General features: G+C 34.8%; 1 protein-coding gene across 1 annotated transcript in view; it reads left to right on the forward strand.

The window, feature by feature from the left end:
* Positions 1-329: 329 nt before the first annotated feature.
* LOC112058622 (extracellular serine/threonine protein kinase four-jointed) overlaps positions 330-25,251 on the forward strand; it is a 49,073-nt gene continuing 24,151 nt past the window's right edge. Inside the window, exon 1 of the mRNA XM_024099538.2 lies at positions 330-594. Within this exon, the coding sequence (XP_023955306.2) occupies positions 585-594 (10 nt within the window). The 5' untranslated portion in view covers positions 330-584. The remainder of the gene's footprint in view (positions 595-25,251) is intronic.

Here is a 25,251-nt window from a genome sequence, read left to right on the forward strand (position 1 = left end):
TATTAATGAAACCGAAGTATGAGAATTAGACACGAATTCAAAACCGCCATTAAAACCGTATCAGTATCAATTTATTAGATCCAAAGCAAATACTATAATTTTATAACTAACTGCCCTATCAATGAATCACTGTTCAGGGGCATAACTCACGCTTACTATAAAGATCTATAGATCCTATAGATCCAACGCTCGATCGTTCAAAGAAATCATCGGAAAAAAGTCAAACGAGACAGTACCATAATGCATGCCATTATAGCCATCCTGCTCGTTTGTAGGAAAACACGAAGGATCGAGAGGGACAACAGCACCTCTTATTCAGTCGTGCATGTTTTTACCTAACTCAGTCTTGCACTGAACGTCGTCAAAGGCGGGCGCGTTTTTGTGCTTTTTCAGGTTTCTTGCATACTTTTCTTTACTACAAAAAAGATCCTCAAAAAATCTATGTGATTTCATGAATAATTTGACTAATATTTTCTTGTGAGTTTTCTTGAAAACGACTTTAAATATTCGAAGACTTCGAGGAATTTTGTGTTTAGTGATACAATATTGAAGTGTTTTCGTGTTCTGGGATTTGGTGGCGATCTATGGGATACGGTTGGTATTTCATTTTATAGTCTATTTTATGTTCCTTTTCTAATATTTTATTGTGCCATTAAAATATAATTAGTTTACCGCTATAGTTCTATCATAGTATTGCCCTGTTGGTGCTATACAAAAACTCATGTATGTTCAAAATATACTGAAACTATTAAAAAATCCACTCATTTACAAAAACTACAATGCTCTACACTATAAGACATAAAAATGTTTATACGTCGAAAATACGCTACACACGGTAAAAGCTCTTCATATTTAGAACTACAATAGCTTTCATAACGACGTTAGAATAACATAACTGAATAACATACATGGGTACCTACACAAAATATGTTAATAAAAGTGTCTGTCTACTTTTTGAAATTCTCAAATTTAGAAGGTATCCGAAAAATTGTCATTATACAAGAAATCTCTTTGTTTCTGTGATTCCATTTTTGAAATGTGGCCAGAGCTTCCTGCCAGCGATGGCACTAAATCTGGCCAATTACGATCTTCCTTGCATGCCTAGCTTGCGTCCTAGGCATTGGAGAGTAGCTGCGTTTGTTATCATAAATAACACCTGCTATCAAAAGCAAATAAATCTTCTTTCTGTTAGATATTACAGTATTTAACTTTTTCAAACATAACTCTAGCCTTTTCAGTTATACATATAGAATTAAGTAATTTTCATTATATTTTCATGTGTTTTTCATTAATATATAGAGTGATTCATGAGGAAGATTCTATTATTTGTTAAGGTTTTCTGTAAATTGACTAAAATATGATAATTCTAGAAGTGTCGGAATTTTTTAAAGTTACGCAGGCGATGTCGCACGCATCTACTAGTTTATAGATAAGACGATAAGGAACTTTATTATTAGTCGATGTAACCATATTGAACAAAATAACGATGTTTGGATATTACAAATAGACCTTTGCTTGAAATGGGATGTAATTTACCTAGTAAAAGATTTGATGACTTTCTTATAGCTACTCGTATTAATACCGATTGCCCATGATACCATAACTACTCAATTGAACATCTGTAGTTCTACTCTAGGTAAAGAACTTAAAATAAAGAGGTCTTGGGATTAATTGGGATTTTATCTTACCTTACACGATAAATTGAAGAAAAATTGGGGTAATATTAGTAAATTAAACCGTTTCCTTAACTAGTAATTCAATGAAGGTATTGTAACAACAAAATTAACCTTGTTAGCTTCATTATGATATTAAATATCAACCCACTTAAAAGGCATAGTCCGCTTGGTATAGAATACTTCCTGCCTTTTATTTAACCCATGACTAATTCTTTCCACAAATTATGCGCCTTTTCTAGTAAATAACTATCGTCTGCCGGACCCTACCAATGGTCTTGAAACTCTTTATAATATTTTTCGGTCTTAAATATATCAGGTTAGGAATACCCCCAGGCAAAGTGAAAAGTTTCCAAATAGCTAGAATAAGTTTAAAAGTTAAAAAGGCAGTGCTATTGAATCTAACACATTTATTATTCATTTTGTCTTTCAGTAAACTTTACAGTTTACAAGTCCCATCCAATATGGTTGCTGTCAGGTACAGCGATTCATCGAAGGCAGCCAATACATTTCCCTAAATGAATTCTGTATTCATACCGTACCTTAGGTAATGCATTGACATAATGTTTTGAACGGCTCAATGTCTCATACGCCATTTATACTCGTAATATATGTACATTAAATGTACTATTTACAGGTAACTGGCATAAATAAAGATTTCAACGAATTAAGAACCTTCTCCTTTTTTAAAGTTAAAAAAGGACTGCTCCTAGCACATGTAAATGTTAATAATAAATATATAAATTTAACTTTTAATTTTGAAACGCAAGAATCGTAAACTAAAAAGACGGGAGGAGCGAAAAGACAATGTCTAAAAGCAGCAGGAAAGATGACCTCCTTTTTTCACAATGGGCGAGGATATAAGGTTAGGACCTTTAAGATTTCAGCTAACCTTCCTTTGAGTATGTTCCCCTCCTAAAGCACAGAAGTTGTTTCTTAAAGAGTACTTGGGGCGACTAATGTGGGACTATAATAAATTGGAAAGACTATGTTAAGAGTATGAAAATAGTCCATCGGGTCTCGATCCATACAATAATCGGGTCCATACATGAATCCTCGATGTTGAATCTGATCCCTTTACCATAGATATACAATGGAGTGGAGGCTTAGAAAGAAGAAAAAATTAGGCATAGACGAGAATTAAAATCTTTCTTTCTTGTGGCACAGTATTCAAATAACTTCAGTTGCCAACACACCGGATCGAATTGGAATCGGTCACTGTACAAGTGAATAAATACACGAGTTAAAAATAAAAGGTTTAGCGAATGCTCAAAAGCTTTGCGTCTTCGCGATAGCGTTTATCATACGGGTACGTCTCGGCTCTCGGCGCTCTGATTGTGGCGGTACTAAATTAGTTAGCTCCCTTGATGTTTTGGATGCGCTATACTTTAGTATTGCATCACCAAATATTTGTGATTATACGCACACCAATATAAAGGCGAATGTTTGTTACTCCGTCACATTGCAACTATTGAACTGATTTGTTTGAAATTTGGAATAGTGATCCCGGATAATCCCTCGCTTCCCTAGGTTTCATGAAGACATTAATAATAATTGATAACTAACTTTACGCTTTTACATATACATTTCACACACATGGCTTATGTTATGATTTGGATGATTACGATTTTGTTTACTGGAAATTCGAATTTTCGTGCATAAAATTACAAAGTATTTTCTGAATTAAATAGTCTATTTATGTTGCTGATTGCTTACTGTAGGCCTGTAAAAAAACATTAAATTGATATAATCATAAAGATAGAGTAACGCGAATATACGTGTACAAACTTTTGTGATTTAACTGATCAGTATTTTTTGCTAGATTACACAAAACCAACCAAACATTTACATTTATAATCTACAAAAGGATCAGGGCCTGTAGCCATGTAGCCCGTCGATTATCTTTCTACAAATGCTAACGCAGCGAAAACGAAACGAATATATGGGAATGATATATCCGATCGATAACAGACAGGTCACGTGACCTGTCGATAACGAAATATGTTTTTTCCATCCATTTTTTAATTGGTCTTGTAAATAACAAATGCGATTATTTTCACTTTTTACTTGAGCCGGTTGAATTTTTTTAAAAGTAAATTTGACTAGACAAGTAATTATAATAAATATCTGATACTATTGGTTAGTCTATTATGTTGATTTACAGAGCTAAAAGCGACTCACGTGTCAAATGTTAACTACATACAAGCGAAATGAACAAGTTAATCAACCTTCCTATCGACAAAAACCGGGTAAAACAACTCGTCTTACCTTGTAAAGTTCTAAATGAATGTCCGAGATATCTCCGCAAACGGCTTTATCAATTTCGATGAAGTTTTCCCGTAGTTTATTATTACAGATAACGCTTCGATTGTATCTTGTGTAATAAAATGGACAAATCACTATGAGTTTTCTACTGAAAATAGTAATACAATATTAGTTATGTTCTACGTTTTCGAATATAATAAAGATCATATGTTTATTGCGTAAGATAGTTTATCTTACTAAATGTCTTGTTTATTTCATTTGTCATTATTGTATTACTTCTGTATTTCTAATTTCTTTTTTCAAATGTCAACCAACTATGCAATATAATTTTCAAAAACCAGTTTTCAGATGATGTAATACAATTCAATTTCAGTGCAGCTCATTGGTATTAGGACAATGATTCATACTGATCAGGCTTGGCAACTTTTTAGTTAACAGAGTTAAACAACTTTCTTTTAAAAGAAAGCTTTTATTGCAAACATTATTTACTAGAATGATAATGTGATTAAGTTTGAATAATCTTGCTAATTATGTATGAATTTAATCAAATGCTGTGTTATCTGCTTCCCATGCCTTTTTAGTGTTGGACCTCTTAACCGAGGCTATTGGGGCTCTATCTATAGGTTGACAGGTATAGATCAGCGCTTTCCATTTCCTGTGAAGCTTTGCTGTGCACAATTTTCCACTTTTTAAGAGATACACTTGCTTTTTTCGGCAACTTTGAAATACCTAATATTTTGCGTGAAACACTTCATAATTATCAACCCATATTCGGCTTACTACAGAGCACGAGTCTCTTTTCAGAATGTGAAGGGTTAGGCTAATAGTCCACCACGCTGGCCCAATGCGGATTGGCAGACTTCACACACGTAGAGAATTAAGAAAATTTTCTCGTGACGTTTTTCCTTCACCGTTTGAGACAAGTGATATTAAATTTCCTAAAATGCACATAACTGAAAAGTTGGAGGTGCATGCCCTGCACCGGATTCGAACCTACCCTTTGGAGTCGGAGGCAGAGGTCATGTCCACTGGGCTATCACAGCTCTTGAAACACTTACTTAAGAAAAATTATAATCGAGGTTTCCAATTTTAATTAGCTATATAATTTATTATATAATAATTTATTAGTTTTTTTTCGTTATTGTTGATAAACCAATATTAATTTGTTTATAAAAAGTTATAAAGTGTATTTAAATATAAAAGTTTCATAAATCAATGAAGAATTAGATAAATAAATACCTATGTCGTACATAACTCACGACAGTAAGTCGCTACATCCTGCTCAAATTAGAACAATTGGCAACCCATAACCTATGTTGATCTTTAGAAAGCTTTATCAAATAACGATTATCTAAAGCATCGGTTTTGCAACAACGAGGTCACAGTCGATTGGTATTTTTTGCTTTTAACCATACTGAAAGCTATTGAGTAAAATAATACAGTTATTAGTATTTTTAACATGTACTAGTTTTTTAATTTAGCTGGTTAATACGAAATTTATATTCAAATTCGTTTCAAAAGGCTTATTTTGAAACATTTATTTGTTGGTAGAGATTTTTCAGTTGTGTGAATTTTAAGAAATTAAATGTTACGTGTCTCAAACGGTGAACGAAAAACATCTTAAGGAATACCAGATAATTTTCTCAATTCTCTGCTTGTGTGAAGTCTGCAAATCCGCATAGGGCCTGGTTGGTTGGTTGGTTGGTGGGCTATTGGCCTAACCCTATTCTGAGAGGAGACTAAAGCTCAGCAGTGAGCCGAATCATCTAATTTAATGCCGATTCGGAAAGTACCTACTGGAAGACTATTTAAGAAGTGATTGCTGCAATTTAAAATCTTACAATGAATACATGTACATAAGATTTGTATGTAGCAAATAGTTATTGATCGTCTTCAGTCAGAAACTAACAGAAATATAATTCAGTTAAGTAATACGAATTTTACTACTACTTGTTAGGACTCTTTTTATTTACGTCTGTCTGTTCTGTTCTCTGTTTAATCTTTGAAATTTAAAATTCGAATGAAAAACGACCTTTCAGACGTTGGCAAAACAATTTATTACGATTTAATTTGTATTTTGAAAATTTTGGTGGTGGTGAGAGACCAATTATTAATTACAATATGTACATACATACTTAAAAATGTGTAATGTGATAAACTTACACTAATTAAAAACGGAAAATTAAATTAAAAATAACTTTAAGAATATTAGAACCCGATTACGATAGGGTTCAAATGTATAAATCATGAAGTCTTACATAAAACACACACTAGTTCATATAGTATTGCTCTGAAATGATTTATGACATATTTACATAAGATAAAAGATAGATTACACATTATCTACTTGTACAATATACTCGTATTGAGATAATGTCATCTCGTACAGAATTTACATACACGTCAACTTTGACATATGTCGAAGCCGTCACACGAATACCGAAGCTGCATGACATATTCTTTAAGGCCATTATTTATCAGTGCGAAAAATGCCCGCCATTGTTTTGACAAATGGCCGTATATTTCAGTTGGTACGCCACATAAATTGACATTGTTTAACTTCGAAATTAATGATACGCATTTGTTTGAGCATAATTAGAGATACTCGTATTTAAAGGCAAAAAGTATCTACTTATTGGTAGATAAATACTTCATAGACGTTTTATTAATTTTAATAATTATATTTTTAAAATGTAACAACGTACCTATTTATAACAGATAATATAGCTTTGTTTTAAAATTCAATTCAATAAGTAGGTACCAAAAATAATTTAACTACCTTAGTCTGGGCACCATTACTCGAATATTACGTCCTCGAACGTGCTTCCCACGGGGCAGTCGCGGGGGTGATATTATACTGAAAAAAGCTGTATTTATTATGAATTTGTTAGATTTCACTATTCGCTTAAAATACTTCGGTACTTTATTTTTTATTCCCTGCGCACGCAATTTTATCTGCGTACAGTCCGCTCCCGTTGAAATATCGGAATACTAGCAGACGCCCCATGGTTTTACTGACGTTGTTAACGTCACCGTCGAAATGCAGAGTTAAAAAATAGCCTATGGTACTCAGTAAATGTAGCTTGTTAACGGTAAAATATATTTTAAAATCGGTTTAGTAGTTTTCGAGTTAAATGTCAACAAAGAAACAATTACAAATGTCATTTTTAGCCATTAGTATAAATAAGTCTATATGCTAACAGAGATATTTGTGACTATTTTCATCCAATTTAGCCTTTTGGAGTTTTTTTAAGACTTTCAAGGAGCTCTTTAAAAATAGACATCAACGCGCGTGAAGCTCTTCTAATAACAGAACTATGTGAATTTGGAAAACGTGTTAGTTTAAATCAATATTTTTTAGTTTATCGTTTAAACAATATGGTTTATTTATAATCGTTCTAGTAATCCACATTTACAAAAACTGCCTCGTTGGCCCTTTGGTTAGCCTAAATGGCTCCAGAGTTTCAGTTATGAGTCGAACTATGAAATTTCTCTCTTCCAAGTTTTCAGTAAGACCTCTCAGTCCGCAGAGCGGTAATTGTTTTTGGGAACGGCGATGTTACAAACCCGTGCCTTGATGAGCGCATAATTATTATCACTTACTGTAATCATCTATTAATCAAACATAAATAAGTCTGTCAATTGGATCAGCGTGGTGGGTCTAAGCTCCATATACCTAAGGGAGTTCTAGCCATTTAGTTGGCTGTTAAAAAGAGGCTGGTAACGAATCCACATTTTGTATAATATACCAACAAGCGGTTTACTTAGGAGGTTGCGTTTTGACCTCTACAACCGGTCCAGGATGAGCCAGTAGCTCACAGATTAGATGTATCTAAGTACCTAGGCATCACGATTATCATCAGATGCGACTGATAATAACCGGAGCCGACGAATTTATGTTCGGATGTGTCCCCAGTTATATAATGTCGCTTGGCGTTAAACGAACGTATCACTTATCAATACAATAGTCTTAAATAGTTTGTATGGTACTTTGTATATATGGTATGCTAATTGAATTACGTAGTATTTGCATAAAAAGTATTTCACTTAGTTTACTAACAAATAACACAAGATTTTGCGGAAGTTATTATGATTCCTTCATCATCATCTATTTAAACGGCTGGAGCTTAAAGATGAGACCCACTCCTCTGCTCTAATGCAAATAGCCTGACAAATTATAATAATTAGTAGGAGTAACTAAAATGATTAACAAATACTACCTACCTACTATAAGGAATAGCCTTGTTACTTTTTTACATTCTTTAACGAAATTGAACAGAACTTACCTCTTTGATTCACTAAGTCACAATTTGGATGCGAAGAAATCTAGTTTTATATTTTATTCATCCGCATTACGAGTTTTTTGTATAAAAATATTTATTCCGAGTCATAAACGCGTCACATTTAGACCAATAAATAAGGCTTGAAAGATGTCGTAAAACATCCAAATTTCTGTCGTCCGCCATTTTTACGAACTAAATAAACACTTTGTTGGCGTATTGCATTTTTATCGGTGTAACTTTTATTGGTATTGTAAAATATTTATTTTTATTATAGAATTATTGAAGCACTCACATTCGCCCACGGATACGTTCTTGGGATGTATAATATTTTTTTTGTTTATTCACGAGTTAGTGTGTTTGAAAGAATATTTTTTTTAAATTGTCTGGTGGCTGAGGAAATTAAATTATTCCTTTAATCTGGAAAAAAAACTTCTCATAGAATATTTTTTTTTCGTGGAAATATTTGCAGGTATGACAAATCATGTAGGTTTTATACCGGTAATGCTTTCCTACAAATAGTAGGCTGCTATGGCTCAAACCGGTAGAGAATGTTATGCAAGAATTTGCTGCAGTACAAATTAGTCGCGCTTGTTAGCTTACCTTGACCCAAGTGTAGTGCTCGATGGGTGGCAAGGATTTGAGGTCCAGAGTCATCCTTAATCTTGTCTCCAAGGGCGTTATAAGTTTACCTTCATAATCTAGGATAATATCACTAATCTGATAATAATCCTTATCTAAGCCAACTTGAAACTGTGTGGTGGTCTATTTTTGTCGTTTGAACTTTCTCGTCTCTGAAAAGTGTAAATTAATCTATACTGATATTATAAAGCCCTAGAGTTTGTTTGTTTGTTTAATTGAACCCGCACAGGAACTACTGGTCCGATTTGAAAAATTCTTTCAGTGTTAGATAGACCATTTATCGAGGAAGGTTATAAGCTATATATTATCCTCATATTCTTACGGGAACGCGAACCACGCGGGTGATACCGCGCGACGTCAGCTAGTATTTATAATATAAATGCACAAGTAACTCTGTCTATTTGTTTTTTCGTTTGAACTACTATAATAATTTTCTACTAGGTAGCAAAAATAATACTTAAAAAGAGTATTTATGCGATTAAAGTCCGGTCTACAAAATATAGTTTCGTGTGAATTGAAAGGCGCTCGAATAAAAAATATTTCAGAACTTTCAAGCGAACTTGACGCAGTGGTAGGTAGTGGTATGTATGTATGGCCGTTAAAACTGCTCCGAGGTTTAACCTCGTGGGAATAGCTATAAGCAAAAAATGTCGTTCTGTCCGGTTGTAACAATGGGGACGTGACGTTTGACCGTCCTAAAATGTTTCGGGTCACGATTGTACGGTTGAAAGGCTCACTCGGATATATTGGGGGTCCTGTTTTATTCGAGTGAAAACCGTTTGTAAGAGTGAGTTATTTATGTTTTATGACTCTACATTTGTAATGTATTGTTTATGGTTTCTTTATTATCATGGAACATAGATATTATACTAGTATAAACATATAGCATACTTCCTTTATATTTGATAGTCAAACCCCACGGTTTCACTCGCGTAGTTCTCGTTGTGTTTGAAAATGGGGATAAATAATAGCCTATGATACTCATAAATAACGTGGCTTTCCAGTGGTAAAAGAATTTTAGTAGATCCAGAGATCACCCCCTACAACACCACAAACTTTTTATTAATACATATAGATATATAATAACAATTTTGGTAGTTAAGTAGGGCTCTTTAGACAATGTTTGTTCGGGAAAGAACTACCACTATTGAGCCAAGCAGCATTCCGGTTTCGGTTTGTAGCTATTATAACTATAGTGTATGATCATCGGTATAATTCATACCCATAGGAAATTAAAGCTAAACAGTTTATAGTTGTGATATCGGTAACTTCGAAGGATATATTTAGGTTCAAAAAATAAGGTATATTTTTTTGAAGTTATGTTAGTATGTGAAGATATAGCTGTCTATTGGTAAAATATTTTCGTAATTGGTTCAATAGCTTCAGAGATATAACCTTATAAACTCACAAACTTTTCCTCTTAGTTAAATAATATAATCATTTTGTTCAAGTTCGTGATTGACTTTGACATTTTCAATTTCCTCCGCCCTTTGACACGGTTACTGACAAGTAGATTTGAAAAAGTAGGATTCCACGTTTTGATTGAAAAAACTGTAAAGTGAGTTGAGTTGGTCAGTTTGGGGAAAAAAATCTCGATTCTTATTTTTCCTCGAGAGACCGATAATGTTTTGTTCTGTTATATACGATAGTTTTCTACCAGACATCAGTTGGACTATTCGCTAACTCAGCTGCTTAGGAAAATGAATGCCACTGAGTTTGTTATGCTACGAAATAATTTTTGTATCACATAATAAAATAGCAATGTATAACATATATTAAAGGCTCGCTTGACGTCGTGCTCCGAAAGACACATTAGTCAGAGAATAACCTGGCAGGTTAGGTTAAGCACTCATACGAGTATGCTGGCCTATTCACTATTTTGGTCTTTATCAACCTCTCAAAATAAACATCAAATCAATTGAGAAATGATATCTACTATATGATTACCAGTAGGCACCGGATGACGTTTATTACATAGAATCTTAATTTCGTATAGGTATGTCAACCAGCATACGTCAAAGATAGTGAAGTGCAGCTCGATTCAGAAATTATTATTATTGACTAATTAATTTTAATGACGCCCGCGACGCAGTGTCAATGATTTCTGCATCCACGGCTGTGGGTTCGATTTCCACAACTGGAAAATATTCGTGTAATGGGTGTTTCCAGTATCTGAGTGTGTTTTTCATAATATAAGTAATGAGTATTTAGCGCCGTTTTAGCCCAGTAGATATGACCTTTGCGTCTGATTCCGGAGGGTGTGGGTTCGAATCCGGCTCGGGACATGAACCTCCAACTTCTCAGTTCTGTGCATTTTAAGAAATTAAATATCACGTGTCTCAAACGGTGAAGGAAAACATTGTGAGGAAAACTGCATACCAGAGAATTTTCCTAATAAATATAAATAAATATACTTAAACAATACACATCACTATCTTGCCCCAAAGTAGGCATACTGAGTAGCTTGTGATATGGGTACTAAGACAGTAGATATTATAGTATTAATATACAATTATATACTACATACAACATACATACTTATATACTACATACTTATATAATGTATAAATACACACAGGCACTGGAAAACACCCATTGCTCATCACGCAAATATTTTCAAATTGTGGAAATCGAACCCACGGCCGTGGATGCAGAAAGCGGGGTCACTACCCAATGCGCCACGCGGCCGTCGTTGGCCCAACCTCTTTCATTCTGAGAGAAGACTCTAGCTCAGCAGTTAGCCGAATATGGGTTTATACAACTATAAGTAATAAAAATTTATATGTAATAAAAATGTATATGAATCAACTATCTTAGTATCATAACCGTGACAACCCTGAGCTTTAATCTGTATCAACTTTAAACACTAATAATTTGAAGCTCTTATGAAGTTATCAACTTATAATAAAATATTCAATCCATCTTATTTGCAAAAAGGAAACGTTCAAATGAAATTTGAGATAAAACTCAACAAATTAGCCAATACCTACGTGACAAATTTAACGGTGCCAATACCCGAACGACTGGTTTTCTTACAATAATTTCGAGGTCGGTATTAAAAATGATGACCATTTGTATGGAATTTTATAATAAAGACTTTAAGATATTGGAAACCTCGGTGGTGCGGTACAAATAACTCACTTCTTTCACAAAAAGGCTTAAATTTTGAATATAGTCTAAAATCTTAAAAAAAAATCAACCGACTCCTCTACTTTATCATGAATAAATGAATTATTATTATTTCTGTACTTTCTCATGAATAAATGAATTGTTATTATTATTATTATAAGGACAAAGGTATTTCGTATTTAACTAAAAAGTGAAAAATAACATCGCATATTATTTGTAACCTTCAACTGTAGTATTTAGGTATTGTCGTAAATCTACATAGATTAAATTTTAATCTCAACGTATTCTCAAAATGCTTAAAATTTTAGTATATATTTTTTTAATCACAATCCTAAAATCATGTGCAAATTTTAAATGTAAGTTTTGTACTTGATTGTATAATCATGTCAGTATTTTTTCGGATGATATTAACGGCTGTTAGGACTATAACAATAAAGATAGGCGGACACTTAAATAAACATTAAGAGAATTTCAAGCGAATTTACACTGACATTAAAATTTTTAGCTTTATTTCAATTCTCAATCTTGATCATGTCAGGACGAAATTTATTTTTATTATCAGATGTTCTTAAATGTAAATATGCGACGCGAACATGTGCTTTGTGAAAAAACTGGGAATTTTGGTTTACCTTATTACGGAAAGACTAATTTTACTAGAATTACCAAGTATAGGTAAATATATATAATTTGTTGGATATCATACTGTTAGCCCACAACTGGGCTGGGCAGAGAAAGAGCTCTCTCTCTCTCTTCTCTTCTTTCCTCTCCTTCCAAGTTACTCTTTTGCGAGATCCATACTCAAATATAGGTATTATCTTAAAAATTAAATTTATTTCGATAAGATTTACTATTCATTGATGATTACAATTTATAAAATATAATCATATGTTTTAAAGTACATATAAACTTTTTTTATAAAATTGAAAAAAAATCAAATAATATCACGTTGATTCAAAAAGACCACACGTTCTCACTCAATAAAGAAATTTTGACTTTGAATTTGTCTACTAGTCATCATCATTTCATATGCCAGGACAAGGCTTCTTATTATATCCGAGACTAGTGGGTACGTGGTAGAAACCGCGGGTTTATCCCACGTATCCTATGGGGATACGGGGTTCAAATATAGCCTATGACACTCACAAATAACATGGCTTTCTATTAGTAAAATAATTTTAAAAATCGGTTCAGTAGATCCAGTGATTAGTGTGTCCCCTACCACCTAACAAACTTTACCTCTTTATAATATAAGCATAGTATCCGTGATAGCCCAGTGGATATGACCTCTGCTTCCGATTCCGGAGGGTGTTGGTTCGAATCCGATCCGGTGCACGTACCTCCAACTTTTCAGTTGTGTGCATTTTAAAAAATTAAATATCACGTGTCTCAAACGGTGAAGGAATACACCGTACAGAAACCTGTGTGTAGTCTGCTAATCCGCATTGGGCCAGCGTGGTGGACTATTGGCCTAACCCCTCTCATTCTGAGAGGTGACTCGAGCTCAGCAGTGAGCCGAATATAGGTTCATAACGACGAATATAAGTAAAGATGAGATTTTGAAATTTAATATACTCGCCTTGCTGTTCTAAAGCGGGTTGGTGGGTCATATTTAAAAATGTCTCAAATATTAATTCTATTTTGACAGGATGAAGTACAAAGAGAAACTGAATTCTTGTAAGCTGGTGGCCGAGGCAATAAAAGTTCGAAACCCATGTTAAAATGTCGTGATTAAAATATAGCGCTGCGAGCTTGTAAATTACTTAGCTTTTTTATATTTTTATTTATTATATTATAGAACCATAACTCCGTAAGGTGACCGTGGTCTGTGAGACGTAATCCGCGTGGCTTTTATGATAGCTTTTATTCACGGTTATAGAATAATTTTATAGATAGTTGTAGAATTAATATATATCGAGACTATTTTGAGATCAATATCAATATGTACACATTGTTATACACTTAGTTAAAATTATTTTATACTGGCGGACGTCCGCGTGGAATTCAGTTTTACACAAATCCCGCGGGAACCATGAATTTTTCCGAGATGAAAAGTATGCCTTGTGCTAATCCTGAGTAAAATCTAGCCCATAATCTAAGCCCAGTGGATATGACCTCTGCCTCCAATTCTGGAGGGCGTAGGTTCGAATCCGGTCCGGGGCATGCACCTCCAACTTTTCAGTTGTGTGCATTTTAAGAAATTAAATATCACGTGTCTCAAACGGTGAAGGAAAACATCGTGAGGAAAGCTGCACGCCAGAGAATTTCTTAATTCTCTGCGTGTCTGAAGTCTGCCAATCCGCATTGGGCCAGCGTGGCGGACTATTGGCCTAACCCCTCTCGTTCTGAGAGGAGACTCGAGCTCAGCAGTGAGCTGTATATTGGTTTGTTAACGACGACTTACTCAATAAGATCGCAGTTAATCGTTAACTTGCCGTTAAAATGTTACAAAAAAAACTACTATGATATTGAAGGGACCTCCTCATTAATATTCGTGTTCACATTAAAATTCGTTTTCGACGCAAACACCGGACATCCTTGGGAATTAAAAATTTACGATTAGATTTTTAGCCTTAAGTAGTTTATATTTATGATTTTTTATAAATTTACTAAGAAACAAGTAATAAAATAACTGTATTAAATTTGTAGTTGTTGAAAACATCGATATACCATATTATCTATTACTAGTAGACGCCTCCGCGGTTTCACCCGCATGATTCCCGTTCCCCTAAGAATACAGGGATAAAATATAGCCTATAGCCTTTCTCAATAAAGGGGCTATCTGACACTGAAAGAATTTTTCAATTCCGACCAGTAGTTCCTGAGATTAGCGCGTTCAATCAAACAAACAAACTCTTCAGCTTTATAATATTAAGTCTAGATTATTCACCATTATGTAGAAATATATTATTTCTTTATTTTTTTTAATAATTTTATGTATGTTTAACATTTTTTTAATTGAGGAAGATTACAATAAGAAACTTACATTAACTTAGCCTAATAACTATACAAATCATGCCCACGTGGAATGGTAGCAAGAATACTGGCTGCATTTCCGCGCTGGACAGCCAGGCTGATCTTTTGCGCAAAGAATGAGCCAGCTCTTCTGTCACCAGAGGCCACTAGCCACGGTGAAATGATTCGTAGAAATTTTTTGGCACTGGGGCCCATGGCCCAAGTTAACTCTCAGTCAGAGAAGCATACTTGTACCACTTACCGGTTTCAACTTTTTCTGCTGCGGCTCCCGGTCAACATATATTATATCTGACAGTCATAGCAATACTACCTACGTGTGTACTACGCGGGCGAAACTGCGAGATGTTAAATATTGAATAGAATCAGGCGTTACTTTGCGGAAGTTCAATATGAATATATAATAATTTATTCATTTTGCTATTATCCACGAAAAGCCGACGAACCCATGCGACAGCGTCACTCAGGTCCAAATAAATAAATTATCGTATCTATACGAGATGTTAGCTAGTAACTAAAGAAAAACCTCTATTCAAAGTAAAAACTTAATGTATCAGGATTTCTAATTAATTAAACTTGTAGTTCAACGGAAGGTTGTAAATGGGAATAATAGCTTTAGCCGTAATGTCTTTTCTAGGTTCTCCCGGTAAGTTCCCGGTAAGACCCGACGTTCTGTTCAACAAGCAGCAAAAATGCGAGTAATTTGCACAGTGTAGTGTTTTTAATTAATTTTATAGATAAACTAGCGGACGCCCGCGACTTCGACCACCTTTAGACCTCCTTAATTCAGCCCTGTCGCAAAATTTGTTTTTAGCGGACGTCTATAAACTACCTCCCTGCCAAATTTCATCTGTGTTCGTAAAGCGGTTTTTGAGATTTCGTGATGAATGACATTTTGCATTTATATATTAAGTCCTTCAAAAACACCGAAAACGGTTACCGATAAAACTTCAAGAGTATATAGCAAAGAGTTGCCACTTTTCCACTTCTATAAGTACCGGAGCATCCTCAGGAAATGTCAACTCTACCAAATATTTTGTTTTATATTAATATATAAATAAATAAATAAAATCTTTATTGACCAAAAATAGATACAAAATCCCATAACATTGCCTGTGGTCTCCACACTAGATTGATCTGTATCGTGGAGACCAGGTAGGATTTTCTAATGCTTTCCGTAGGACTAGGACTAATTACAAAAAATACAATAAATAGGACTACATTACAAAAAGAAATACATTACAAAAAGGAAAGTAAAGTAAAACAGTAAGCAGAAACGTTAGATAGGTGTACACAAATATTTTAATAAAAAAATAATTGTGTACACCTATCTATCGTTTCTGCTTACTGTTTTACTTTACTTTCCTTTTTGTATCCTAATGTTCTCTTAAGTCTAAGGTTGCCTGACATCGCTTCTAAGCGATAAGGCCGCCTTTTGTATTCTACTTCACTTATATTTTAACTGTGATGTGTAAGTAAAGTTAGAGTATTAAATAAATAAATGTTAATTGTGAAGTGATGCATATAAATGTTGACAGGAAACTAAAAAGTAACAAATAATTCAACCAATTTCCAAAATATTCCAAAACATTTACCTTGAAATTTATTTACTGTATAATTGTATATACTACATAAGGCTGTGTTAGGTTTTAATATGAGCTTTTTTAAATACATTTATTTTAAAATAAACTGACTAACAACAACTGAAAGTTAACATTGTTAATCGATGTTTTATTTTTAAATTCAACAGATCTAAGAAAGTGTGAGAAACAGGAAGTATTGTATCTTCGACCAATCATGGATACAGAAATTTTTTGTGAAGTTTAGTTCACATTACAACTAACATTGAAAAACTTAGCTATTTGCTCAGTTTTTCTTATAAACACAGAAACTATGCAGTGATAATGCCAATACCCTTATAAGTATATGATATGTTAACAAAGAAATGGGGTGTATTATATAACAACTTTTTGTATAGCCAACGATTACAAAGTTACGTAAACATCAAAAAAAGCGAGGATGTTCAACCACAAATACGCAGGCGACGGTCCTGCGACAAGTAATAAAATGCCTCTTTTTACCATAACAGTCTTCCTTTGAAACCCAATAGTGATGGCTTGGTTAGGGTATCCATACTTTTAAAAGCAAGCTTCTAGTAAAACCTTAGTATAATTTTAAATGATGATGGGTTACGATTCGTAGGACTCACATAGACCGAGCCGTGATAGCGCAGTGGATATGACCTCTGCACACTCTTTACATTTGTAAGAATTGGTATGTGTACTACCAAAAAATTCTGAAAATAACATTATTCAAGATTTTTCAAAATTCTTCCCCTGAATGGTTAAAAAGGGGTTGAAGTTTTTCGTTTATCGTTCATGTTTTGAGTTTTAGTTTTGAAAAATGATTAGTGGACTAGACATAACACATGCGAAAATATACCTAGAAGGGGGTTGAAAGTTTACTAGTTTAAGTTTTTAAGTTAGTTGTAAGTGTCGATTTCCACGGGGACGAAGTTGTGGGCGTCCGCGAGTCTTTACATAAATGTTTTAATGACGAAATAACTTGCTCGTAAGGATCAGTATTCTCTACCTAAAGATACATTTTAATTTTACAATAAATTGCCACAAACTACCTAATTGTGTCTTTGCCAATCAAGGAATTATATATCCCTAAATTATTTAAAGACAATGTAGAATCCTAAATTTTCCCAAGATGAGAAACTGCCACACATTACCTAACTATGTCTTTGTCAATCAAGGAAACATATATCCCTAAATTATTGAAAGACAATATTGTGCACCATCCTAAATTTTCCCAAGATGAGAACCAAACCCAGGAATTCGCAGTTACAATGCTTACACAATACAAATAAAACATGAATTCATAGCGTGGCTTGGCAACCAGCAAGAAAAGGCGAGAATGTTCCAACAGGATATACCCGGATACATCAAACCGTGCGGTGTCACTAATTAAGGCTCCAGTCTAGATGGACTACACATCCTATGACCGTAAAGGGAACCCCGATAAGCCATTTTATTACGTGTAAGCTATTTTAGAATGTATTTCTAATCTTTGCATCATTAAATCTATTTAAGTTTTACCGCAATTACAGGTATATTAACCGCCTTCAAAAAGCACATAGGTATGTAGTGTTCTGTAATTTATTACTCAGACAAAACGATATATTATTTTACTTGTTTTTGGTTCTAAGTTTGTCCGTTAATGTTCTAACTTTTATCTAATAAAAACGCTATGCTACGCTGAGATAAATGCAATTTTCTTATGATAAAAATATTTTTAACTTACAGTTGTTAACAAGTCTCTCTCTGTCTCTAGTCGGTCCCTCATGACTGAGGATCATGACCACCTTGTGAAGTCATCTTTTGGTATACAAGCTGTGAAAGAATTGATACATTTGTAAGTTTGGCAGTCCACGGTATATTTAACATTCGCCTCCAACACCACATCTCGAACGCATCAATTATTTGTCTTTCTCTGGCGTGAATAGTCCACGTTTCACCATAAAGGAAAATCGGAAAAATGAATGCCAGGACCAGGCGTGTTTTGGTTCTGTTTGTGACGCTTCGGTTCTTCCAGATATTTGTTAACTTCGTCATTGTTTGTAAGCACATGAAAATATTTACTTACTTATGTGTATTTTTTTTACGCCGTAACTACAGAACCAATTTGTTCGAAATTGGAAACAGAGATAGATTACACATATTTTAAATACCGAAAAAGTCGCGGTTCCTGGTATGTGAAGAACGACATTTTACACGAGGATATAACTGTTAGGTTAGGAATTGCGGTATTCTTTTTAGGTTACAGTAAATTCACACTTTAGTCGGTAATTTGCCATCACCTACGATTGCTAATAATTGCAAACTTGTCTAATAATAAAAAAAGTGTTAAACAAATATTTAAGTATAGCTTTTGGATTATCTCAGTATTAACAAGGGCCTATTAATTATTCTAACGGACAGGCTACTAGTTTTTACTCGGCACGGCAGCCATGTGATCGCCGTAACTGGTTCTGTTCTGCTCTTTTGAACAGCTTTTGTTCTTACTCGGTATACTCCACCGATATACAACTTTGTAATAGATTCTTGATAAGCGCTTTACACGAAATAGAGGCACAATTCGATTTGTGTCTCTATTTGAAATTAGAACGTTCCAATCGTCCCTTGTTTTAGGGTGTGTTAAAATATCGCCGTGAGCCTACAAAAACTGTGCCAATAACTACCAATGTTGTTTGGTCAATGCTTAAGCCAAGTTTTTGTTGCAAATATCTTTAAATCATAGCCGTCAGCATCTTTTTATAAACCTAGTAATTTAATATAATTTTAACTCTAGCAAGTGGCTGTATGTTGTAGTTTAGAATAACGATCTATGTACTATATATAATACACACTGTTTATTTGTGACGATTCTTGTATCTATATAAAAGGGCTATATCTTGTATCTATAATAAAAAAAAGCTTTTATATATAGATACAAGAATTGTTTATTTAAAGTTATAAGATAATAATTACAGTAAATTGTGATTATCTAGATTAATGGTCTAAGCACAGAATGCACATGAGATTAAATAGTGCGACTTTGAACTATGATTTTCGTTACTGACTCTGTATCTTGTCAACTTATTATATCAATGGTGTACCCATATTATAGGCACGGTCGCAGACTTTGATTGCGTAATGGCAACTATGTAGGGCGTAAATCTATACTTCTATACATATACCTATGGGCATAAAACTCGCTGATATTATAGCTTTTTTATATTTTTTTATTTTTCTCATATTCTTTACAAGTTAGCCCTTGACTACAATATCACCTGATGATGATGATGGTGATGATGGAATCGGGCTAACATGTTAGCTTTCTATTGGTGAAAGAATTTAAAAATTCGTTTAGTGGTTTAAGTATGACAGCGACAGGGAGGGATGCGGTGGCCCCTTGCGGATTGGCAGACTTCCCACGTAAAGAATTAAGCAAATTCTTAGGCACGCAGGTTTCCTCATGATGATTTTCCTTTACTGTTTGAGATAAGTGATTAAATTTTTAAAACGTACAGGACTGTTGTGTAAAAAAGTTGCATTAGGCTTTTTTTTAATCTCTAGGGGAGGGGGACAGCTGATTCGCAACATGGCAACGTGCTATAGCTTGGCAAGTTCGTTGGTTACACTCGCATGATATGCGGGCTGCTAAGGACTACGGGTGTGAAATCGTGCGCGCGGGGTAGAGGGAAGGACTGCGCGGGTATGAAGTCGTGCGCACGGAGCATCGCTACTCCCGGCCCGCGCGGACCATTGGGAGTGTCACGAACGAATTTGCCAAGCTATAATCATCGTCTGATGTGATGATTATCAGTAGCAGCTGTTGTAACTAGAACAGTGCAGTTTGTCTCGTCGTCTCGGATACCAAAAGAATGTCGCTAGGTACTCTCGTTTTCCCAATCCGCTACTGTGCACCTAAAAACGGCAACAATTAAAAACAATCGGGGCCGATGAATTCTTATACCGCAAAATGTATAATTGTGGCCGACCGCCTTCCCAGAACAAATACCAACTGGATACAAAGAGATTCTTCGTCATTAGCTTTTGGTTGCTGTTTTTGTAGCGAAATATCGATGGGCCTGAATTGACTCCCTTGAATAGGTACGTGAACTTGGTTACATAGCTCGTACGTGCTTGCTACGTCATTCGCGCGTTCACGTGCTCCAGATCTTTGTTACAACTCAAAATGACGATTTGTATTTAATGTGTATAAAAACGAAGACGGGTTTATTACACCATTCGTAAATCTATCGATAAAAGGAGATGGTCCAAAATAATAAATTTCGAAATAATATTTATTATATCCCAACAAATGCAACATAAGGTAATAATGGCGGATAAATGACGTTTTCAATGCAGTAATCGATTTGACGTTTGCTGTCAATTGCTCTATGGGCGCCATCTTGATAAAACTCAAAATCTTGGGTTATAATTTTAATTATTTCTTTTTATTTAGTTAGATTTATTCACTTTAATAAATTTTAATACAATCCTTGTATTTTATAAATTTTAATGATACGGGACCATCTCCTTTAACACAAAGATAAACTACACTGAGAAAAAAATCCTGGTGCACCATACTTACAATACGTGGCAAATCAGACACTATTACGCTTATATATCCGGCACTATGTTGTATACAAGCTCCTTATGTAACATGGTATCTAAACGGCACAGTAAGCTGCATCATTATTAAGTATACGGCATCTATTGTACGTATGCTGCACCTGTAGTAAATAGTAATGTGCAAGCTCCTTACGTAAGTGACTCATTTAAGTAGCTTATTTTTCTCAGTGTATATTCTGGAATAGCGTATGGGCTACTTTTATACAAATCGTCTCTTTTCTTCAATAATGTGATATCTCGAAATTCAGTATCTTAAAAGAGGATTTTTTTTTAATTTTTAAACTTAAAAAATAGTCCTCCTTTTGTTTATTTACTTCAAGATTACTTGAAAAACACATTAAATAGTTGGGACACGAAAATTTTTTGAAAGTTAAAAAAAATGCCTGCTGTAAAACAGTGTTTTTCAATATATACCACGTTATTGAAGCAAAATGAAATTCTAATGAACTGTACGTTACAACTTCAAAACGGCTAAAATGATTTGGATGACACTTTACACAAAGATAGATAATAATCTGGAATAGTATAAAGGCTACTTTTATCCAAATACTCTAACAGTAACTGTACGTTGTCACTCGAAAATGCCTAAACTGATTTGGATTAAATTTTGCACAATATTCTAGAGTAGCATATACTGAGCTTATACTTACCTAGTTTACTACTACTACAAGGATCTGAACGGGTGAAACCGCGAGGCACAATATATTTATTAGTGATATTAAAAAGTGCACTAACTTCTTTATTATCAGCAAAAAATATAACGTATTAGGCACATTAAATCAATGATTACACTTGATTTAAACAAAATGCTGATCGATGATGTTTTATAAATATAAGTGTTTGTAATTCATCACGCCCACTGGGATTAGACGCCTTCGTGTATCCTGTGGAGGTTAATTGTGGGAAAATCATGCATACACTTTCATGATCATGTCTTGTATGACATTTTCCTTAGAATTGCGATTTTCAATTGCATAGTGTCACGAATTTGTTTTAATTAATATCAGTTAGATACATAAATCATGTATTTTGGATTGTAATTAATTAAGTAAAAAGCCTGAATATGTCTACTTTTAAGGGCAGAAGTCAATATACAATATGTTTTGACTTATACTACATGCACAATGCTGGAAAAGCGATCCTGCACCGGAAATCGCAGTGTTGGTCGACCCTCCACTAGGACTAAGGACATCAAGCGGGTTGCTCGACACAATTTTTTATGAAAGTCCATAAGAAGCTCATGTCCAGCAGTGGACGCAGTGTTTATCGGCTGTTAATGGTGATGATGATGATGATGATGATGACGATGATGATATCGACATACCTAACATACAACTTTTTTAGTTCATCTTTTAAAAACAGACAAAATATAATATGTGTGAGTAGTTTTCTTTTCCTCTCCAACTAAGTTATAGGGTTTTTGTTTTTTTTTTTGGATATTGGAAACGGGGTGGTGAAGATTTTCACCCTTTTGTCGCTTAGGGTCCTAGTTGGAGGTACTAGATATTTATAGGATAATTGACTATTCCAATCACACACAGCAGGTTGAAATTATATATGTATGCTGCGATGACAAAATCGCAGGCTAGTTCATTATGTTTCTCAAAATAATATCGTGAGAAATCTTGTTAAATTACCCTATTATATTTTATTTAACAACTTACTTCGAAAAGGTCGTTATTTTTTACAAGGCAATAAGGAAAGCGCATTGGTCTTTTACATTTGAACCCGCGTCATCCCATTAAAAGTACAGCATGGTCTATTCACTCCACAATCACGACATGGCATAACAGAGTTACTTTTAACACGGCGGGGCCACGCTATAATGGTCAATCATATTGTAGATTTATAGATCTAACTTAGTTTGACCCTTGTACATTTCCTATAAAGAGCTCAAGTTTGAATGGGTATTTTATAAGTAGATATACAATACCAGTTTCTATTGACCTCTGTCGCTTATACTTTAGCGAGATCAAGGTAAAATGGTTAATACTTCTTATTTACGGAACACCGGTCTTTACTGAGCTTCGTTGACTTTATCGTGGTTGTGTCATAATATAATGGTCAATGTTTGTTAAGTAGGTGGGCCCATTTTAGAAAGAGCCAGTCACAGAGCCTGAATGCCTTTACTAGGGTGGGCTCAAATTGTAATGGCTGTAGAACATTAAGTAGGCTTAGCCAATTTATGATGAGCTGTGCGTAGGCTCGTGTTTAAAAGTGCTTATAAGCATCATTACATGTAGCGATTTGTCGTTTGGGATGTCAAGTTGAAGATCTTTATTTCCTGTAATTAACATTTGACTGTATAAAGAGAAACGAAGGGTATATTTGATATATAAACTAATATAAAATGACTATGAAGGTACTTTGGCTTCTGTTCGCTTTACTTATCTGCATTTGCATGTTTCACTTGCATTATGGTTTCCTAAAACCACACGATGCTTTTCATGATTGTTTGATTCCATTTAACTTTGTAATAGTACCTCAGCGGAATTTTAGGGCTAGCGCGCGTCCTAAGTCAGATGCCGAAGAAGAGTTAGGCAGGATTCTAATTTCTCGGCGTCTCCTGTGAGACTTGGACCTCTGCTAAGAGGGCGCTGTTTGAGAAAGGTGCTTTGACCGTACCAGTCCTGACGCTCTCGTAACCGTGGACGCAAAATACATTATAGTAGCTACAGCTCGTCTGGATTAACTTGACACCTAGCTTGAATGATGTTTGTATTGGTGTCAATTTCATGTGCACGAGTTATACGAACCGTGGATCCAGTTATACAACATCCCAGGTCCGGATGACGTTGAAAATCAAGGAAGTTATAGTCGTCGTCAGAGGTGGATAGGATGTTTTTCAGGCGTCATTTGAGATCATAGTTAACAAGAGCTTGTGTTTGGAGCTGGCATATTACGAGCGGAAGGCCAAAGAATGTATGATAGGCTGAGGAATAATAGTAGCGAAGAGATTGACATATTTTGCTGACACTAATAAAGTGGGATAAGGTCAAGTCAAGAAGTCAGTACCAGCATGTTTAGAGTCGTAATAGCCCAGTGGATATGACCTCTGCCTGCGATTCCGGAGGGTGTGGGTTCCAATCTGGTACGGGGCATGCACCTTCAACTTTTCAGTTGTGTGCATTTTAAGAAATTAAATATCACGTGTCTCAAACGGTGAAGGAAAACATCGTAAGGAAACCTGCATACCAGAGAATTTCTTAATTCTCTGCGTGTGTGAAGTCTGCCAATCCGCATTGGGCCAGCGTGGTGGGCTATTGGCCTAACCCCTCTCATTCTGAGAGGAGACTCGAGCTCAGCAGTGAGCCGTATATGGGTTGATGTTTGAAAGTTAAACACACACACGCAGTAGACACACACAAACCCGCAAGTGTGTGTGTGTGTGTGAGTCATCTGTATTTCTCCCGCAGTCATAATATTATCAGAGATATCGCATTATGTAAATGACCGTCCGGACATTGTAAGAGGCAATATTAATAAAGTACGGCCGTATCGAAAAACACCTATTTCGTATAAAATAATCACTTTAATCAGGTTTACTAGTTCCACCGTGTAAAGATGTTATTTTTATATTTAACGGATTACAACTGTCTCTTTGATGCCGAACTAACATTTCCAGCTTAGCATTACTTTTAAATAGTTGGTATAGAATCTGGCAAGCTCATTGATAACACTCACATGATATGCGGGCGATAGGGGAAAACTGCGCGGGTGTGATATCGTGCCTTCGGGGAAGTGACGTGCATCAGTCGTGGGATTTTCATTCATCGCTACACGCCCCCCGGCCCGAGCGGAACATCGGGAGTGTTACGAAAGAAGTGGCCAAAGATACCTATTATCGCAATTACAAACTTTAGTGTGTCTGAAGGTTATGGTTGCTGGTGGAACATGCACATCAGGCATAACACTTAACCACAGATCCTTGAGGTTGACTAACACGGAACAGTGTAAATGCTTTGGTTTACCACTTTTACATCAAAACAACTCAATTATTAGTATATAAAAAAAGTATTTTATAACATGAAGTTAGTATATTTTTATAGTAAGAAGTAAGTAAATTTTATTTTTGCAAAACATACCTTAAAATATCTAGTAACTTAC

This window comes from Bicyclus anynana, chromosome 8 (assembly GCF_947172395.1).
Source record: "Bicyclus anynana chromosome 8, ilBicAnyn1.1, whole genome shotgun sequence".
In the NCBI taxonomy this organism is placed as follows: Eukaryota; Metazoa; Arthropoda; class Insecta; order Lepidoptera; family Nymphalidae; genus Bicyclus; species Bicyclus anynana.